The following is a 20,349-nucleotide window of genomic DNA, read 5'->3' as shown; positions in this document are numbered from 1 at the left end:
CTTGATTATTATTCATTCATTCATTCATTTTCTACCGCTTTTCCTCACGAGGGTCGCGGGGGGTGCTGGAGCCTATTCCAGCTGTCTTCGGGCGAGAGGCGGGGTACACCCTGGACTGGTCGCCAGCCAATCACAGGGCACATATAGACAAACAACCATTCACACTCACATTCATACCTATGGACAATTTGGAGTCGCCAATTAACCTAGCATGTTTTTGGAATGTGGGAGGAAACCGCAGTACCCGGAGAAAACCCACGCACGCACGGGGAGAAAATGCAAAACATGCAAACTCCACACAGAGATGGTCGAGGGTGGAATTGAACCCTGGTCTCCTAGCTGTGAGGTCTGCATGGTAACCACTAGACCACCGTGCCGCCCGTCTTAGCTTGGTTGTATGTGGAAAGCACAAACACATAAATACTGGGATAGTCTGTTATGCCTCTGATGGAGCAATTTTCCAGGATTCCTGTGTGAATGAGGCTAAAGTAAAACATTTTTACACACTATTGTATGCAACGTCCAAGCTACCTTATAAACTACATACTTCATACTACACTGAAATAGTACAAAAAATGCGTTGGCTGCCCTTTCTCGGAGCAATTGACAACAAGTACAAGTAGCGAGAAGCAGCTGCAGAGGAGAACTTTTCGAGTGCGCTTGATGGCATGAGGCACACTGACCTCAGATCCATTGTGAAGCACCAACAAAGAGCCATCTGCACAGCAACCAAAGCTGCCACGACAAGGGAGACACACACTGGGGACATACTAGTAGACAGAAGGGGGGGGGGGACACTTTAGAAGTGAACACCCATAACAACAAAAATGAATGGAGATATAAATCAGCTGGATGATATCGGGGTGGGGGGGGGGGGCATCTTCAATGTGAGAGGAAGACGACGGAAGGACGGCAAGCAAAGTGGCAGCCATGAGAGCTGCAGGTCTTAATCACTCAAGAACACATTTCCTGTGTGAAAGCCTCACACAATGCGGTCATGGTAGAGCGACTGGAAGCCAAGACAAATTCTGGAAGCAGACAAAAATAATTGTTACTCTACTTTTAGAGTGACATTTGTCAAGGCGTGTGCTATCAACGCTATTTAATATGAAGAAAATGGTGGCAGGGATTATCGGCTACGTAATACCCCCACGACCCGAGTAAGGACAAGCAGCATAGAAAATGGATGGATGAATATCTGCAAATGTTTCACAGGTAAAAAAAAACACAAGAGTCAAGATTGCTTAGCAACAGCAGGGGTAAAAAAAAAAATGGCATGAGAAACCCACTGTGCTGCCACCCAGTGGACAACTATTACCACACGATAAAAATAATCCCGTTTTTAACAGGGGGCAGTGAAGTAAACAAACCGCAGATGTCTATGTATATATTCAAAATATATATTTTAGTTCTTTTCATTCACGTTTGAAAATGGGATGATTTGATTGGTTGGAAAAAAAGCTCTCATGGTGGGCGGTTGCTTAGCAACATCCCTGGGATGTCGGGAGTGAGAAAGGGGAGTGGGGAGTGGCGGGGATGGTGGCAGGGGGTGTTAAGCATACGTCAAGGGGAGGGTGCAGGCAGACTGACTGGGAAACTACCTGGCAACATTCCCAAATAAATAAACTACAGAAGGAGAGTCTGGACATTTTTTTTTAAGTCTAGATAGCATTTTGTAACCGATAACACACATTCAAGACATGAGGGGAAGCAAAAAAAAATAAGGAAATCTGCTTAAAGTTCACGTTAGCTACTCCAAACCATAACCACACTTTAATTAGGACTAAAGGGAAGAATCCAGAGAAACCTGATTACTCAAAGAAGGCCGTAAAGAAGTGAGGTGTAAATAAAGTATACTATGTATTGGGGGTGTATGCGGGTGGGGCGCTGGCAAATGGCCGAGGCGGGAAATGAGGGCTCCTTTGTCAGGAGCAGGAAAATGAGGTTTGTGTTGCGATTAAAAAGGAGCGTTTCTATGGCAATGCAGGGCCGTGTGCACGCAGCACTCGTCGGGGGTTTCAAAGACATCAGCCTCCTCCGTCACGTTTCCCCTCGCCTGTCAGCCAACCCCTCTGTTTGCTGTTTTATCTGACATAATCTCTTTTTTTCACAGACGGGATTATCTTGAACAAACCGAGACGCCGCCTGCACCGTGTCACACGTGTGGTAGGAGTAACAGTCCCACATCCTGAAAAGCATCCACTAAAACCGCACAAGCTGCAGTCAATTACATCAGATTGACCCATCTGTCTTGTTTAAAACACCTGGTGATGGAAACACAACAATGCCATCTACTGTATGCAACCTACCTTTCAAGACTAAATATAGAAACAGGCTTTGTACATTGTTTAGCAGGGGCCACTGCGCTAAAGTAAACCTCCTAAAATAAGCACCCATTCACTTTATCTTTAGTACTCAGTGTTTGGATACAATGACATTATATAGCATTGTACAGTAGCCAAAAAAAACAAAAATCCTCAACAGCTAAAATAATGCATAAGGCTAAAAATAACCAATTACCTAAAAATGTAGAAAAGCAATCTTCACTCGCTAAATGTACTGCAAAAAGCGGCAGGATTGTCAACTTGTGCAAAAAATTATTATGTGGGTATTGAAAAACTCTTCGGGCTGCACGAAGAGTTTTTCAAAACCCGCATAATAACTCTTCGGGCTGCACGAAGAGTTTTTCAATACCCGCATAATAATTTTTTGCACAAGTTGACAATCCTGCCACTTAATTTGCTGAATTTTATTTAACAATTATTGAATATTTTTTGTTGCTGCTGCACACTTCAGCCTAGTAGTTGACAGCAAGGAGCAAATGAGCTACTTTTCCAACCCAAGAGGAAGAAAGAAGACAAACACCAAAGAAGAATAAGGCAGGCAAATGTGTGTGAAAAAAGGGTGATACTGGAGTTAATAGTATTTATCAGTAATACAGTAAAAATGAGAGGAAATGTGAATGTTGACTTTGCAAGTCAATTGTGATGTGCACCCCTACATTTTCTGCTTATGCTCTGTAATGGAAATCCGAATCCCAATTGATTTGAGCAAATATAGTATTTCTACTTTGTGTCAGACTGATTTGCTAGCAGAACAGAGTATGCTTTGTTGTGACTATTTGCTCATGACTTGAGCCCTTCAGTGTCCAAAAACAAGTTTTTCCAACGGCGTTTCCATGTCAACAGGTTCTGACTAACCCGGAATACGTCCTTGCACCTAAAGTCCTGATAATGTCTGTATAACTGCGCTTCCCAAGGGTTTGTTTTAACTGTCTTCCCCTTGTTATTATTAAGTGAGGGGCCACTGTGCACCTAGTAAAAAAAAGGTAGTCTGGAGCCATGGCTTATGGCTACCAACTACCACATCAGGGTGAGCAGCCTGGAGGCAAGATGGGTGACGTGTCTTGCCCAGGGACACAAAACTTGAATTTTGAAACTAGCACAGCTTTCAAAAACTACATGAATTAATAAATCATGCTGTTTGGTGGTTGAATATAACCATAGGCATTCATTCATTCATTTTCTACCGCTTATCCACACGAGGGTCGCGTGAGTGCTGGAGCCTATCCCAGCTGTCTTCGGGCGAAAGGCGGGATACACCCTGGACTAGTCGCCAGCCAATCACAGGGCACATATAGACAAACAACCATTCACACTCACATTCATACCTATGGACAATTTGGAGTCACCAATTAACCTAGCGTGTTTTTGGAATGTGGGAGGAAACCGGAGTACCCGGGGAAAACCCATGCACAGGGAGAACATGCAAACTCCACACAGATGGCCGAGGGTGGAATCAAACTCAGGTGTCCTAGCTGTGTGGCCTGCGCGCTAACCACTCAAACCATAGGCATATTGAAGCCAATATTACACAATATTATACACCCATCCATCCTCTTTCTATGTGACTTATCCTCACAAGGGTCGCGGGTATGCTGGAGCCTATCCCAGCTGTCTAAATTCCCAAAGTGAAAAACACAAAGTATTCAGAAGACAGATTAAAAAATGCTGATTGATATGTAATATTTTACACTGGTCACTAGGGGTCAGTAATGTTCCTGTAATGTTTGGTGAGACACAAAAACACTAGACTTGATCACCGGAACAACAGGATTTTATTGCAGGTTATTTCACAACAGGAAAATCTGTACTAAAAACACAGGCTTCTGTTGTGGGCATGACCCACACAAAGCTGAAACTGAACTCTGAAACAGGGCCTATACTGGTCTAAAGGTGACTATACGGGTAATATTTGATGTCTAGAGGGCTCTAATAATGTTACAAAACCTTCATAAACAGGTTTTCTGTGCTATGAAAATATTCCATTTATAAATGGACTTTGCGGAAATTCACTTATCACGGTTGGGTATGGAATCAATACACCATGATAACTGGGGAATTAATTTACTGTCCTGGGTGGGTAGTTGTATTATGTGGTGACATTGCCCCGCACTGCTTACACATTTGCTCAATCTCCCACAACAATTTGTTCCAAAATCACTGCTCACATGCAGATCCTCCCTTATGTTTGGAAAGACTCAGAATCCAAATCTCAGCAAGCCAATTAGAATGACAAAAGCTTTCTGCTGCCCCCAACCTTTGGAGCATAGCAGTAAGTGTCACGTAGCGACACCGCAGTGTCGTCAAAGCCAGATGGCCAGTAACACATGAAAAGCACAGCTGGTTACCACAGGGCTTTTTTTATGGCTAAACAACTAATTAGATGCACATAAACAAATCACTCTATTGTTAGAGTAATCATCAAAGAAAGAATATGCATTGAATATTTCGATTTCATATACAGTGTGCAAGATGCATTTTAAATCATAACCTTGCACATAAGGAAATATTTTGAAATATCTACCGCTCAGGTTGCGTCAGTGGGTGTCCTCCACGACACGTGGGCTCGTTTTGGAGCTTTTGGTCGTCATCTGACTCTCCCTTTGCACAACCTGTAAATCACAGAAGAAAAAGTTTTGATGTAAACGTCTCCTGTGGAGAATAGACTATAAATAGCCTCTTTTTATCTGACTGACCCCTTGCAGTATTCTTCTGCGGAGTTCCCCCTGTGAGAGTGGACGCTCTTCCTCATCCGTGACAGGCGGGTTGTCCACGTCATATTCCACACTGGGAGGTCACAGAACACAACACACACGTCAGCATAAAGCCTTGAACTGTAATATAATGTATGTGCAATTTTTTATTATCCAAACAGGTTTATAATACATAGCTTAAAACATAGTTTAATAAATTGCTTTAAAAAAAACAAAACCTCTGGACTGTAGGTTGGAGGTTCGCCTGGAGCATCTCAGGGGTTTGGCCAAAAAGGAACTTAGGGAGATCGGATGGGTTGTACTCCTTTCCAACATCCTGGAATTGTAAATAAAAGTAAATTATACACAGTGTTTTTTTGTTTTGTTTTTTTACATTGAAAACCTTCTGAAGTAAGAAGTTTTGGCAGTGCCGAACACACTTTTAAAGAATAGTTGCTTCAATTATATGCTAAAAACAATAGAAAACAAGCTTTAAAGAAAATAAATCAGATATATGCATTTTTTTTACCAGTACTGTTTATGAGTGTAACATGGAGCTGCAGGAGCAGCTTGACAAAAAGAAAAGCAGTTTTTAAATCTGCCAAGCTATGTTCATTGCAAAATATGTTTTTTCCATACAAACAATAGCACACATTTTTTTCATAAAAAAAAAAAATACATCAAATAAGTAAAAAAAAATGGGCTGCATGGCGGTCGAGTGGTTAGTGCGCAGATCTCACAGTTAGGACACCCGAGTTCAATCCCACCCATGGCCATCTCTGTGTGGAGTTTGTATGTTCTCCCCGTGCATGCGTGGGTTTTCTCCGGGTACTCCGGTTTTCTCCCACATTCCAAAAACATGCTAGGTCAATTGGCGACTCCAAATTGTCCATAGGTATGAATGTGAGTGTGAATGGTTGTTTGTCTATATGTGCCCTGTGATTGGCTGGCGACCAGTCCAGGGTGTACCCCGCTCGAAGACAGCACCCCCGCAACCCTTGTGAGGATAAGCGGTAGAAAATGAATGAATGATACTAGTACCTCAGAAAGACCTTACCTTGTTATCGAGGAAGGCGTGTATGGTGAGTAGCTCGTTGGTCTTTTGCTCCACTACACCCAAGTAGGACATCATGTTGTTATCACTAATGGAATCCTCCATCGCGGAGACGTCGGGTGCCACTTTAGAGAAGATGTTCCTCACTCCTGTAACAGTAACACTACTCTGTATTATATATAATTGCTCATTTGCCTTGGCTCTGTACGAAAAGTAAAACTAAACTGTCAAGCTGTGTGTGTGATGATGCCATGCAAACATGGTGCATGCTGGACCTGTTTTAATCTCCTTCAAATTTTTGTTTAAGATATCAGCTCTGTTTTCATAGTCCTGAGCTTGCACTTGGGCTTCCTTCTGTTGAACATCGATGTCTCTCAGCAAAGCATGATGATCCTCCTCCTGTTCCAAACCTCTCTGGCGAAAGCGCTCCATCTCCTCTTGGATCTTTGTACACACAGACACAGTTAACAACATTACATCAACATACACACAGTATTGATGTGGTCGTGCTACGGCATAAGAAACACACCTGGCTGATTTGGTCCTGAAGCACCTCGGCCTCATTGTTTTGCTCATTTACAAAATTGAAGAGGGCAAAGTTACGGTCTTCAGCTGCACAGAGAAACAGCAAAACTTAAGAGATCTATCTATCTATCTATCTATCTATCTATCTATCTATCTATCTATCTATCGTCTGTGAGGAAAAAAAACATGTGGCCTCACTATATAATGCATCATGTCACTTACCAAATATGGTTCCTTGTCTTATAAAGAGACACAATTATATTTAGCTCCAAACGCTAGTGCAACAACTCCATTGACATTACCCTGGATGAACCTCGTGACCAGCAAGTCCAGGTCGTCCTCTCCTGTCACAGACCGAATCCTCTCAAAAAAGGCCTCCAAATCATCCTGAGACTCCTCAGCAGGGTCTGTCATCCGCTGATCCCTTACACCTGACACTTGGAAGTGCAAAAACATTAGCTGTGCCAAAATGGGAATGTGATGAGTTTAAATTGTCTTCTCGGCAAGAACAAGTTGGACCATAGGTCCTGTGTTTCTTACGTTGTCCAGGCCCTGCCTCCTCCTGCTCATCATCCTGGCTTTTCTCACTGTATTTGGTGGTGATGAAGTCTTTGAGACCACACTCGTGGGAAATAACCCTTTCAAGTTCCCTCATTTCAGTGTTATAGTGGGAAACCTCCTTGTCAGCTTTCTCTCTCATCATCGCCAACTTGGACTGAGCCTCCACCCTAATGCACAGAATATGTGCAAGCATGCAACATTGTTATGGATAGAACGACATCATCTCACATTTCAGGCAGTTTTATTACATCATATCTTCTCAAGGGACATAGAAATTAAACTTAGGTGTACTTTAGAGTAGTCAGTGTCCAACTTGTATCGTAGTAGAGTTACTGACCACTGAAAATGACAAAGCCATATATTATTTCATTCATTTTCGACCGCTTTTTCCTCACAAGTGTCGCGGGGGTGCTGGAGCCTATCCCAGCTGTCTTCGGGCGAGAGGCGGGGTACACTCTGGACTGGTCGCCAGCCAATCACAGGGCACATATAGACAAACAACCATTCACACTCACATTCATACCTATGGACAATTTGGAGTCGCCAATTAACCTAGCATGTTTTTGGAATGTGGGAGGAAACCAGAGTACTCGGAGAAAACCCACGCAAAATGCAAACTCCACACAGAGATGGCCAAAGGTGGAATTGAACCTTGGTCTCCTGGCTGTGAGGTCTGCGCGCTAACCACTCCACCGCCGTGCCGCCATATATTATTTATTTTATAAAATATCTGCCAACACAATTAAATACCAATACAACTGCCATCGTAGTGGTTAGGTCATGGTCACGATAAATCTACTTCCGTCTATTTACTGAGCTGTCATGTTCCAGGACTCTACTGTTGAATGCGGACTCGCTCAGAAATTGAAATTATGTGAATGAAATGCTGTCATTGTGAGGAGAACAAACGTTTCTGTTGGGAAATATTTCCCCTGCAGACTATGCATTCATTAGTGTTTGTGATGAAACCAGCAGACTGTTCATTCATTTCATCAAACACCAACCCATCCCCTCCCCGAAGAGGCCAACTGAAACACTGTCTACGTTGGCAAAATTATTTGGAAAGTCATCTCTTTTTCTTCAGTGAGCTTGAATGGAACATGGCGGGGTTAGCGGAGCTTGCTCGTGTGAGTGTTATGTTTGCTTCTTGCAAATAAAGTGATTGGAATTGCATCACAACTCTGCATTACCCACAAGCACCAACATAACAATCTGTTGGGGATTTTGTAGCAATGTGGGCACAGGCTGACATCCCATTAGACAATTTAGCCGAGCTACATCGGTTTCTAAAATACTTGGTAAAATTGTCCAGTGATGTATTGCAACAATAAATGGAAGGATTTAATTAACAGACATTTTATTCTCTGACGCAAAAAGCACACACTCTATGTTAGTAAAATAAGTGTATCTGTGGACGACATTACTCCCCTTGCACTAGGCGATGCTGAGGCAATGGTCTAAGCGTGGTGTGCCGAGTCCGGTAGCATGCTAGTAGGTACCGCAACATTGTCAGCCTGAACGGAGGGGGCTTGGCTTGAAGCTAATTAGCTAAGCTAACGTTTTTTTGTAGTAGTAGTAGTAGAAGTGACTGGCAGTGCACATTGGCAAGTTGCGTGCTTTGAGGAACAAAAGCAACACGTGTCCACTTTTTATGTGAAATGCAAATCACTTAATAACTCATACTTTAATAAGCATCAATGCTTAACCATTACAAACCAATGAAGTTTGGAGCAGAACATGTTTCATTATTCTTCACTGAGACCAGGGGTGTCCAAAGCGGATATGCCTGTTGCTCGTTTTTATTGAAAGAACTTGATAGAAATATAATTAAACAGAAAACAAAGGGGGAAAATAGAGCTAAAGGCACTATGTAAAGAGAATTGCTTGACTGACACTCAACAAAAAAAAAAATTACACCATAATTATACTCGACGCTGTATTTAACACTCCAGCCATCCATTTTTTGCACTGCTTGTGCTCAATAGGGTTGTGGGTATGCTGGAACCTATCCCAAATTGCTTTTTGAGAGACAGGTAAGATACACCATGTACTGATCACCAGTCAATCACAAGTTGCGTTTAACCTTTTTAATTCATTCATTTTCTACCGCTTATCCTCACGATGGTGGGCGGGCGTCCTGGAGCCTATCCCAGCTGTCTTCGGGCCAGAGGTGGGGTACACCCTGGACTGGTTGCCAGCCAATCACAGGGCACATATAGACAAACAACCATTCACACTCACATTCATACCTATGGACAATTTGGAGTCGCCAATTAACCTAGCATGTGGGATTGAACTCGGGTCTCCTAGCTGTGAGGTCTGCGCGCTAACCACTCGACCGCCGAACAAAAAAACATATATAAATATCAAGGTGGCACCACTGCGTCCTTTGACTTTTCAGTATGCGGCCCTCAATGGGAAATGTTTGGACACCCCTGTTTTTTATATAGCGGTTGCCAACATGTGTACTCTCTTTTTGAGAGATACCAAACCGTGAACGTGTTGTACCTTGCATCGTGTGCTGCAGTAGACACGGTGATTGCTTCCCCGATCGTCTTTCGGACCTCTTGGATCTCCTGTAAAGAACAAGATCAAATAAACATAGAGAAAAAGCAGCTTAACACTTCAGTAGCAACATCTCACATCGCTCACCTGGACCAGCCTGTCGTGTAGCCGCTGGAATCGCACTCGCTCAATGTGAAGGGTCTGCAGCTCCTCTCTGAGGTGGCTGTTCTTTGTCAACTGTTCGTTGAATCGGGTCAAGGCCTGAGAAGGACAATGGAAATTTAAGTGTCATGCTAACATGTGAAGCTGTGCAGCTGACTGAGCCTTGATACTCACGCCTTCAAGTTTGTTTTCCATCGTTCTTATAGCCTTCTGATTTCGCCTCGCTGCAGACCTTTGAGTGTCACTTGTGCTGGCCTCTCCTTTTCTCAGCTCTTTCAGCTTCATCTCCATGCTTGAGATCTGTCCATATGACTCAATAAGTATAATAAAACAATATATAAAAAGTCAAACAATGTTAAAATGACTCTTACCTCTTTCTCTATCTCTTTTTGCTGCTGTACTTCTTTCTCCAATTCCACTTCCAGCGAGTCTCTCTGCTCCATCAGTGCATGAAGGCATGCTGCATCCTTCTTGTCTTTCTTTTGACGGGACAAGCTCTTACAAGCACCCAGTTTATGTTGCAGCTCCTCCTGCTCCGCCCTCAGGTTCTCTATCTCTTGTCTTATAATGCACAGGCAGCCATTTAGATGTAAAAATAAAAACACTGTCAAGCACTGGTAAATTGTACTTTTTTAGTTCTCACAGTTGTTTATGCATCTGCTGTCGGGTCTGAATGCTGTAGGCCTGGCGGTCTCCATCCATGATTCTGTACTGTCTCAACAGCTTTGCTTTTTCTAATTCTGTTGAAAAATGACACGTAAGTGTAAGTGTTTCTTATAAGAGATGTATTAATAATTACACACATTACCTGTCCCATCAAAATCTACATCACTGCTATCTGAACGGGCACTTTTGGATAATTTTCCCTTGGGCATGTTTACACTGCGCTCTAGAGGACAAAAGGGGCGAAAACAAGACATTATTTGAAATACACAGAGTTGTCATATTTTTGGGCAAAATTTAACAAGGTGTTTAGCTTTCAGAAGTTAGCTAAATCTCTGACGTCACTATTCGTCAGGTAAACCCAATATGGCGACGAAGAAACACATTTGGTAAAATTGTTGCAAAAGTAGCTAGTTCGTACAAAATGTAAGGTGTTTGGGCTTTCTAAACGACGAATAAAAGCAGTCTTACCGCACAGAAAGTACAAACTCGTCTCTCCGTAGGACTTGAGCAGCAACTTGAGTTGTTAGCAACGGTTACCAAGTGGTTTAGAAGAACCACATTTCCCAGCATGCATTGCACAAGAACCGCAATGGTAGGTTAAACAATTTATGAAGACCGTTTTGCTTGAATTAGTATTTCACCTCTTACCCAATATATTTAAAATATTTAGTAGACAAACTAAATACTCTCGAAATTAGGTTTTATTCGTGCTAATTTCTTGATAAACGCTCGAAATACCTACTAGCATACTTGTCATGGACATTAGTTAAGAATGCCATAGGTTACACATTGTCCTGGACAGCTATGTCGCGTGAACTTGTATGACCTTTGAACCAGGAAGAGGAGAGAGAAAAAATGACGGCGTGGAATGCCTTGGTGCTGAGATGTTCAAAGTAAAAGTTGATTGGAAGTAACAGGTAACATTTCCTTCTCTGCTGAAGTCAGGTCGCCCTTACTCCGGTTCGGAGCTGAATAACGCTGACAAGTTAATACATAAATCATTGAATAAGTTCCCGCTACTTCTAAGGTGTTGGAGTTTTACCGGAGAGAAATTAATAAGTCATTGTGACCTCTCTTCCCGCACGTGACCTAGCATACTTGGAATGGAGATTAACTAAACCTAGCACTAATAACTTAAAATCGATTAAAAACAGTCAAACGTCCCCAATTGCACACGGTATGGCAGGTGTAAAGGCATTAACAGACTTAGGAGAATCATCTCCCAGGATTTGTTTATTTGAAAAAGCAAATGTAGGTAATGTTGGCTGTAATAGTTGGCCGTTGGTAGTACATATAAGTGACATATAAGATGATGGATGGATAGTAGTACACAGGAGCAAAAGTGGCGTACACGCAGTATATGAAATGAATGGTTGGATAGACAGTATTGTATTTTGATTGTTCTTGTGTACCACTATATAGAGCCCACATACCACCAGTGGTACACCTACCACATCTTGAGAATTGTTTTTAGCTTATTTGCCCTGCTGTGGCTGTGGCTCCTCCTTGGCAGACGTCAGCGGCGTTCCCTCCAGGAAGGTACAGAAGTATTCCGAGGTATTGAGCCCGGGTTTTCTCAACAGGAGGTAACATTTTGGGAAATAGTAAGCTGCCACAAGTCCGAAGTTGCTCATCAGATTAAAGGAAATCATAACAAAAAGCTTACTCTTTTCACCCAGACCTATGTATATTGGAATGAAGGTTCCCCATATCACGCAATAGATTAACGTGGAAAAGGTGATGTCCCTGGCCAGGTTATACTGATGAGGAGGTTTCACCGCCAGAAAGGTGCACATGAACGACATGAGGGCCAATACAAAGTTGCAGCTCTGCATCAAGCCCAGTCCAAAAGCAGGTGTGACTGGGCATGACAAGAAGGTTCTCAAGAAGTCGATTTTCATGTTTGCCACATACTCCGACAACAAGGTGCTTTCTTGGCTGTACCAGATGCAGAAACATGCTTGCAAAGCCCAACATATGATCAAAAACAGCCAGCAAGCAGGTCCTTTCAGTGTTTGCAGGTGAGGAGCAGTCTTGTCATGGAATTCTGTTAGAAAGAATATCTGCACAAGGAGAGGACTTTTTTTAATGTTTACAAATGTCTTAAGTTTACAAATGTCTGTCCTCACCTGCAGGGAAATCGAGGCGATAACGGAGACGGCAAGCGTTTGTAAAATGGAGATCAGAGGCAGCTGAAGACGACACACCAAATTCCCCGGATGACCCAGGAAGAGCACCACACTGAGGCAGGCTCCAATCAGGCTGAAAAGCACCAGAAAGCTCCAGGGCCCACCAGAGGCCGCCACCATGGGGGTCTGCCGATGCCGTAGGAAGATGACGGCCACTGCACCCTGACATAGCAGCAGCAGCAGCCCGCCCAGCACCACTTCCAGTGCTTCTGGTGTGTCCCAGGACAAAACCTCAAAGGTGGGTCTAGTGCAGTTAGTACTTCTGGTCTGGGACCACTGGCCCTCTGGACACTGGGTACACTGGATGTCCTCTAGCAATTGGAAATCATAAATCATGAACAAGGAAATTCTTCAACATCTGATTGCATATTTGTAAAAGAGTGACAATGTCTGCTGTCCTCCAGAAAGTGATGAGAAAGATACATACATACAATCATTTTATATACATAATACAGTTAAATCTTGGTTTAGTGTATTTCTCTCCATCATGTCTTCAATTTTGCTTGTACTTCTGTACAAGTGACAAGAATAAATTCCATCTCATAGTGGGCAAACTGTTTTCCTATCTGGGGGGGGGGGAAATACACATCAAGATGCATCTCAACACTTAGTGAGACATTGAAACGGTAATACTAACCGTACGGAGTTTTAATCATTAATACCGGTAATCGTTACATTCCTAGGTATTTCAATTAATAGCAATTTGTCCCCATTCGCTGGTTGTCTCTGAACATAACGACTGCAGTTGCGGACATCTATTGTTTATTATTTAAATGAACAAACCTTACCATGGTTGGCCTGATAAGTGCCGGGCAAACAGTCAATGCAATCGAAACAGCACGAATGAAAGCCTTTGACTCTTCGTACTTGGCCTATGCCACATTCTGCTGAACAGGTGGATTCGGGGATCTGCAAAAGTGGTGACATCACAATCATTTTTAAGGAATCCATCACTTGACTCCATAACCCCCTTTTAACTAATTCACTCCCAGAGACATATTTAGACATTTTTTTTTCAAACCGACTGTTCGTTTCCAAAGACGTATTTATACGTCTTTTCACATTTTTTTGCATGAGGCGCAAAGAGGTGATGATTCAACTTCACAATCGAAGAGATCATGTTTAGTGCAGTTGTTCAGGCCAAAAAATGGCCACAAGATAGAAGAAATGCATTTTATAAGCGCTCTGCCAATACAGGCAACAATCCAACTGTGTTCAAAGACAGAAAGCTTTTTTACCTTTGCCATCAAGAGATCGTGACTACCTGACAGAAAATATCTTAATCCACATTTTGGCTTTTAAAGGCTGTAGTCTTAAACTTTTGTTCAGCCGATGAACCGCCTATTTCAGTTTAATAGTTGCGGCCAATAACCCGAAAAATAATGGACGAGAGCCAGACACCGGTTTTGCAGAGTGCTCACATATCTGGAAGTCGTGCTACAGCTCCAAACATGTACTCTCACATCCAAAGTCTCCTTAAAGAAGGCGTCTCACCCTCAGTAAGTTTCACGAGTGAGATATGTTCTCTTCAAAAAGTAAGTAAAATATGTTTGTCTGAATTAAGGTGATTTTATCCTTCCTTTTTTCATATCCCATAGCCAGGAGCAGGGGTGCAACCTGAAATTCACGGTCTCATAAAAAAAAAAAGCGTCCTACACCATAAATTAATAGGTAGGGGGTTCCTTGGGATTGTCCAGACTTTTCCCCTTTCTATGTCCTCCTTGGCCAATACCACTCAAATTGGAAAAATATATAATTAATCCATGTGATCAGTATTGGTATCGCCTGATTTCAGTCCTCGATGATTGGTATCGGAATCAGCAGCATTAAACCATGATCGGCGCATCCCTAGTTAAACTGTGAGTGTAATGTTAGAACCGTAGCTCTCATAGCTATGCTGGTGGTGCATTTTGTTTGTGTCCTCCTGCCCCATGCTTTAATGTCAGGTTTTTGTATGTAATGTATGGCATCTGTTACACTGGATAAGTACAGTGTTGTAGTGTACATGTAAAAAAAAGTGGTTGAACTTCACAATAGCGCTTCAACACACTCTGGAAAAACACAGTTCATTAGCATTTGAAACTAAATTGTACCATCAAGTTTAGATTTTGTATAAAATACTAACAATACATTACTGTGTGACCCAATAGTAAAAATAGCACTATAATATGAGACCAGTACTAATTACCTGAGAGTCTTCAGTATGCCATTTGAAAAGAGATTTGTTGATGGACAGTTCTTGGTAGAAACTTCCAACAACAGCAAAATCCAGTTGCAACTTTTTCCAGATCCACTCCACCACTGTGAATCCGATGTTGGGATTGCCATTGCTGTCAAACTCTAAATGCGTGCCATTAATGTCAAAAGACATGTTACGTAAAACCCTCAAGAGCTGCAAAAAAACAACAATTGTTAGGTTAGAACAGAAAAAGTCCTGCAGTCACTCTCAAGAATGATAAATGCTTCACCTTCCATGGAAGAATTTTGGTCTCTGTATCCCAGTTACACGAGCTTGAACTACAGTTTAGCATGTTATGCAACGCCTTTGCCACACTGTAGATGGCAGCATAAACTCGAAAAGATGCTTGCTGCACTCCAGGATCCAGGACGAGGCTTATATTTGCTGGTGTCAAGTTCCAACATTGTGGACAGGGATTGTGGAGCTCAGGCGCTGCAGGCTTCATCTTCTCCTCGCTCAGTTTGGTGAGGAGCACCTCCATGTAGGCCGGTAGAAGATTTAGCTTCCGTGTTGTGTCAGCGAATCCGATGATGGTACCAATTTTTTCCATACCAGGGAGGGAAGTCAGCAGATTATGAACCACCCAACTTGTGCTGGCAATCCATACACCTGTTATGTTCCTATTGATCACCTTGAATAAAGGGAATGATGGGAAGTTAGTTTTGTTAGTTAGTTTATGGTATAGTCTTTACTTACCTCTTTAAAAAAAACTGCTGCTGGTTCTGGAAGAGAAAACACCACCACTACTTTGACCTTTGTGGTTTGGATGTTGTCCACAATGGTTCGGATTGTGGCTGCAGGGTCAGAGTAGACAGGAATCAGCCCCTTGTAGGCTACGCACACGGACATGGTTTCAGCTAGTTTGGTGAATTCCTGTGTTCCCTGTTGTCCGTACTCTTCGTCGCTGCCCACCACTGCCACCCAGTTCCACCCAAACTCTTTCAGCAGGAGCACCATGAGGTCCACTTGCCATTTGTCGCTTGGCACTGTGCGTAAAAAGGATGGGTAGATGTGCTTGTTGCTGAATTTGTCGCTGGTGGCACCGAAGCTGATCTGAAACCAGAATAGTCACATACAAAGTTAGACACTATGTTCTTGCTGTAACCACTGTGTGATGACTTTTTGATGACTTTTGTTCATGTACGGTTTGGTATGACACTCTCAAATCTGGGCTGATCAGAATATACAGATTTGTTCAAGGATAGGTTGGATTCGGACAAAAATTTTTGACTGTCAATAGTAAGTACAGTGGTACCTCGGTTAACATTTCCCCGGTAAACACCTTTTTTGGTTAACAACCAAATTTTTCCTTGGCTTGCATTCGCCTGCTTGTTTAGCATCCAAAATACCATCCAGTTTGTTTACGGCGCCATCTTGGATCACTTAGTCAAGACAAAATCTTGTGATACTTGCACATGATCCTTCAAAGCATTATGGTCTGCGGATGCTATTTTGGGTTGTTCATATGAGCGTTGTAGAGAGATACGCAACAAACACATGTACCACTCAAAAGAGAAGGTTCAAAACCTCAGAATTGTATGGGTTAAAGAGAAGACCGTTGTCATTTCAGAGGTACATGTATGTAAATGTGACGGGAGTGGCTCCGTCATCAGCTGTGACGCATACTACTCTGATTCCCGCATAACAGTCCATCAACCCAGTGGAGCATCGTGGGTGACACTGTGTTTCGGCCCGTCTCATTTTGCATCCGTAACACTCATTGCTGGTTCCAACAATACATACTTATCCAAACTTACTGTAGCATGTTTGCAGCATTCAGAGTCACACATAGCACACATCACCACCTTGCAGGCACACTATATTAAACGGCAAGGCAAATTTGCTTTGGTTAAAGTCTGTTCTGGTGTGAGAAAATCCATATAGTGTATATGTAGTCCTAAAAATAACCACTTATGGACAATAGCAATAGCAATATCAATAGAATAAATAACACTATAAAGTGAACCAGTTCATTACATCATAGTGAAATGTTTTATTCTTTCTTGTCTTTAACCAAGTAAAATTATTTTTTTTCCATAGCTGCAGCCCGAATTGGATTGGAAAGAAATCAGTGGTATGCACATCACTATGGTCCGAGAGAAACAGCAATAGCCTCAGTTTGTGTGGGATGCATGCGCACCCAGCTGGCCAAACTGGGAATTACACCAATGGGGCAAATAATACTAATGCAAAGTTCCACTTGGTCTGGAACCAAGTAACCACGATAAATGAGGGATTACTGTGATTACTTTTCCTTGTAGCTGGTTACATTGATGAAAAAGTAATTCTCTAATTCAGTTACCTTTATGGGAAAGTAACTATAACTATAATGCATAGGTTTCATTTGCTAAGTAATATGTGGGACACAGATCCGTATAGAATGCTGTCAGGGTCTGGAATGAAACTCCTGTCCGCCAGTTAGTGACCTGTGCTCTTAAGGGTCACAAAATACCTAAATACTTTAAACAATCAATACAACTGTAATTTATCAAAACCATGTTGAGGCTTCCGTGTTATGTAATGTTCATGAAAGACTAATTAAGTGCTAGGCGATATATCAATATTTTAAAAATATCGATATTTGTTTTAAGCACAATATCAAAAACAAGCATATTGTTCATATCGATATAGATTGGATTTGATGCGGAGGTCTCATGTTTCAAGATGGCGCTGCCCTAGTGCAAGCTGTTGATGTAGATGATGTAGATGTTCATGTTCATCTTACATTTGTAGCTTTCGACTAGCTCCATTGTTTTTCACTCTGGAGAAGCTGTTAGCTTTGAACACCCCTTTGCTACGCAGAGCGACCAGACATCCCTGCGGCGATACAAAGGAGGAGAGGCTACATAGCGGGAGTGAACAGCGAAAAAGACGGTATAAATGTTGCTGGATAAAGACAGTATCAACCATGTTTGCCATCATGGGGAATGTGAGATGGAAGAGCTAATGTTGAGAGACTACTGTGTCTGCAGCATGATTGCATATCGTATATCGATATTCAACCAATATGAGTTTTGGTCATAAAGTCCAGTCCTAGACTTATCCGTGCCTTTATTTCCAGCAGGCTTGACTACTGTAATGGACTTCTAACTGGGCTCATGAATCGAACTGTAAAACAGCTGTAGTATATCCAGAATGCTGCTGCACGAGTCCTGACTAGAACCAGAAAATATGACCATTTTAGTCCCGTCTCAGGTCTCTGCACTGGCTTCCTGTGGCTCAGAGACTAGTACATCTCTGACATGTTAGAGCCACCTAAACCATCTCGGGCTCTGAGAAGCTCAGAACCAAAATAGGGTGCATACAAAAACACATGATCAAAAGACATCAAACCTGCGGCATGAGAAAGAATCCCAGTAGTTTCCCAATGACCACCACCATTTCCGAGTTATAGGGCCCGATCACAGCCACCACACTGGTCTCGTAGTCAGTGTAATTGCACTGCACAGATAGCGTGCTGTTGTTTTTGTTGGTAAGGAAGGAGACGGTGGGCCTCACAATGACGGCGGCTTGCTTGCAGGTGTCGTAGATTTTGTATCCCAACTTGATGCCAGGGAGCAGTGTTTGGTTGGCATTGATCTCATCCACTGTGTATTTCATCACCAGTGCAAGGCCCAGTTCTAACTCATTCAAACTGAACATAATAAACAAAATATGAAGCTTTGTTAGTAATACGACAATACATACTCTCACATATCATATCCTAATTTACCGTTCACAGCTGATGTCGTTGGGCTCTGTCCTCTGGGAAAGGTTACTGGTCAGCTCGTTGATGGAAAACAGCCCGCCAAGCATAATATCCCCAGTAAGTTGAAAGATGCTGGTGGAAATATTCTGGAACCAAGCAGGTGAACCCACACAGTGAGTCAGTGTCCAACACAGAACCAGGAGATGAAAACATACAGCCATGTTTTCTAGAGAAGATGCAGAATGAGTCAGCAGGGGCGAGGTCAATGTTTGTAGGTGTACCATGAAAGATTTCCGCATGCAAAATCACATTTGAGGTGAGTCCCTTAATGACCCCTCCCACTCCTGGTCCAATGAGAGTATTGGGTCAGGTGGTTGAGTGGTTCTCTCTCAAGGTAAAGGTAGTTGGTTTGTTTAATTGACGCTGAGCAAACAAACCTACAGCTGCTTCATCAGTGGGGATGGTCGGTAGAGATGGACTAATGTCAAAAGTCAAGTCGTATTATAATTGGGTGGGAGAATCTGTTGCTGAAAGAAGAAACTGCAAGGCGAAAAGGTGTATTATTTGAAGGAATAATACATTCCCTTTTATTTTAAAGGAGTTTCTTGAGAATATCAGGATTTGTTGTCTCTTTTTACAAAGAGGTGCTCAACTTCCCGGCACATTTACCTGTCATTTGTTTGTGGTTTGTCGTTTGATTCTCTTGTCTGGCAGGAGGTGACCACAACATTTAAATGTTGTTTATGCACTCACGACTATACTGTACTTCATAGCCAAACATTGCAGCCATATCAATCATGAAAACATTACTTAAGCTTACCCAATTGGCTGTCTTCTGTTTTGTTTGTTTTTGTCTCCATCTCAGCATCATTGTTTACATGTACATTTGCATAGAATGTGCAACCCATGCGAGCAAATTGACACATTTCCTGCTCCGATATTTACATACATCTGTCAACATGACATGTCTTTTGCTGACAAACGTACGTACATACTGTAGTTATCAAACTGACTTTTTGAAATTACAGTTTAAATTTTCTTTCATGGGTGGTCTTGATGTGGGATTGCAGTTTTTGCAAACATCCATTCGTGCAGTTTCTATACCGCTTATCCTTATTAGAGTCTCGAGAGTATGCTGGAGCCCACCCCAGCTGACTTTTGGCGAGAGGCGGGGTACACCCTGGACGTGTTTGGAAAGAACCATGATCATTTTTTATCATGTAGTCTCCTATGGCTATCTTGTTTGGGATCTTGACGTAAGAAGGCTATGATGAAACTCATTGTTTTTCTTTGGTATAGTCACCGCTAAGCAGATGTTCTGTTTGGTAGGCAAAATCAATTCGAATGGCTTACAGCAAAAGGAGGTACATCTTGTGTGCATGGTGGTGTAGTGTTTGTGTGGGATGCAAGTCCACAGCAGCAGGTGGTGGATTCAGATCAGAATGTGCACAGTCTGCTCGATGTTTGAGGAGCTTTGTTTCTCGAGTATGATCTAATCTCTTCTTTTGGATCTTGTGCGTTGTTGCCACTGATTTTTTTCCAGTTAGGATTTCAACATGTCCTTAGTCCCCTGCCCCCCTTTCTTTGCTGTGAAAATACGGCAATAAATACAGCAGAATTTTGAACATTTTTTTTATGTTTGAAAAGCTTTTTTTTGTATTTTGTATATTGGAATTTTGTACATTGGAATCACTCTATTTTTTTGACTTTGGAATGGGACAATAG

At 42.3% G+C, this 20,349-nt stretch overlaps 2 protein-coding genes and 1 long non-coding RNA gene across 4 annotated transcripts in view; 1 reads left to right on the top strand and 2 right to left on the bottom strand.

Annotated features, from left to right (window-relative positions):
• Positions 1-898: 898 nt before the first annotated feature.
• On the bottom strand, positions 899-11,552 carry odad1 (outer dynein arm docking complex subunit 1). 2 transcript variants are annotated; one of them, XM_058055181.2, is made up of 16 exons: positions 10,977-11,552; positions 10,651-10,731; positions 10,486-10,582; positions 10,214-10,403; positions 10,017-10,142; positions 9,828-9,941; positions 9,684-9,751; positions 7,155-7,342; positions 6,917-7,051; positions 6,619-6,701; positions 6,365-6,533; positions 6,093-6,238; positions 5,275-5,372; positions 5,039-5,129; positions 4,867-4,954; positions 899-1,028 (listed from the first exon to the last, which is right to left on the bottom strand). In XM_058055181.2, exons 2-15 carry the CDS (start codon positions 10,715-10,717, stop codon positions 4,880-4,882), a joined length of 1,647 nt encoding a protein of 548 aa, XP_057911164.2. In that variant the 5' UTR covers positions 10,718-10,731; positions 10,977-11,552; the 3' UTR covers positions 899-1,028; positions 4,867-4,879. The 2 variants fall into 2 exon arrangements, with proteins under 2 accessions (XP_057911164.2, XP_078654664.1); XM_078798538.1 differs by lacking the exon at positions 899-1,028 and having other exon boundaries at positions 4,191-4,954; positions 10,977-11,550.
• Positions 11,129-20,349, top strand: part of LOC144902045 (uncharacterized) — a 23,955-nt gene continuing 14,734 nt past the window's right edge. Inside the window, exons 1-2 of the long non-coding RNA XR_013630282.1 lie at positions 11,129-12,529; positions 12,644-12,935. This is a non-coding gene — a long non-coding RNA (uncharacterized LOC144902045). The remainder of the gene's footprint in view (positions 12,530-12,643; positions 12,936-20,349) is intronic.
• Positions 11,770-18,845, bottom strand: tas1r3 (taste receptor, type 1, member 3). The gene is made up of 8 exons (XM_058055184.2): positions 18,649-18,845; positions 18,270-18,570; positions 15,633-15,989; positions 15,166-15,567; positions 14,886-15,089; positions 13,486-13,606; positions 12,638-13,008; positions 11,770-12,571 (listed from the first exon to the last, which is right to left on the bottom strand). Exons 1-8 carry the CDS (start codon positions 18,843-18,845, stop codon positions 11,984-11,986), a joined length of 2,541 nt encoding a protein of 846 aa, XP_057911167.2. The 3' UTR covers positions 11,770-11,983.

This window comes from Doryrhamphus excisus, linkage group LG18, assembly GCF_037039965.1.
Source record: "Doryrhamphus excisus strain RoL-2023G ecotype Guam linkage group LG18, RoL_Dexc_Guam_v1.1, whole genome shotgun sequence".
NCBI classification, from domain to species: Eukaryota; Metazoa; Chordata; class Actinopteri; order Syngnathiformes; family Syngnathidae; genus Doryrhamphus; species Doryrhamphus excisus.
Note: the sequence above shows the minus strand (reverse complement) of the source record. Positions and strands in the feature narration are given on the sequence as shown.

Coding starts and splice junctions, on each gene's coding strand:
- odad1 (XM_058055181.2), bottom strand. CDS start 10,717: ATGCCCAAGGGAAAATTATCCAAAAGTGCCCGTTCAGATAGCAGTGAT. Junction 10,583..10,650: donor TGTAGATTTTGATGGGACAG/GTAATGTGTGTA, acceptor ATTTTTCAACAG/AATTAGAAAAAGCAAAGCTG. Junction 7,343..9,683: donor ACTGCAGCACACGATGCAAG/GTACAACACGTT, acceptor TCTGTGCATTAG/GGTGGAGGCTCAGTCCAAGT.
- tas1r3 (XM_058055184.2), bottom strand. CDS start 18,845: ATGGCTGTATGTTTTCATCTCCTGGTTCTGTGTTGGACACTGACTCAC. Junction 18,571..18,648: donor AACGACATCAGCTGTGAACG/GTAAATTAGGAT, acceptor TATTATGTTCAG/TTTGAATGAGTTAGAACTGG. Junction 15,990..18,269: donor GATTCTTTCTCATGCCGCAG/GTTTGATGTCTT, acceptor TTCTGGTTTCAG/ATCAGCTTCGGTGCCACCAG.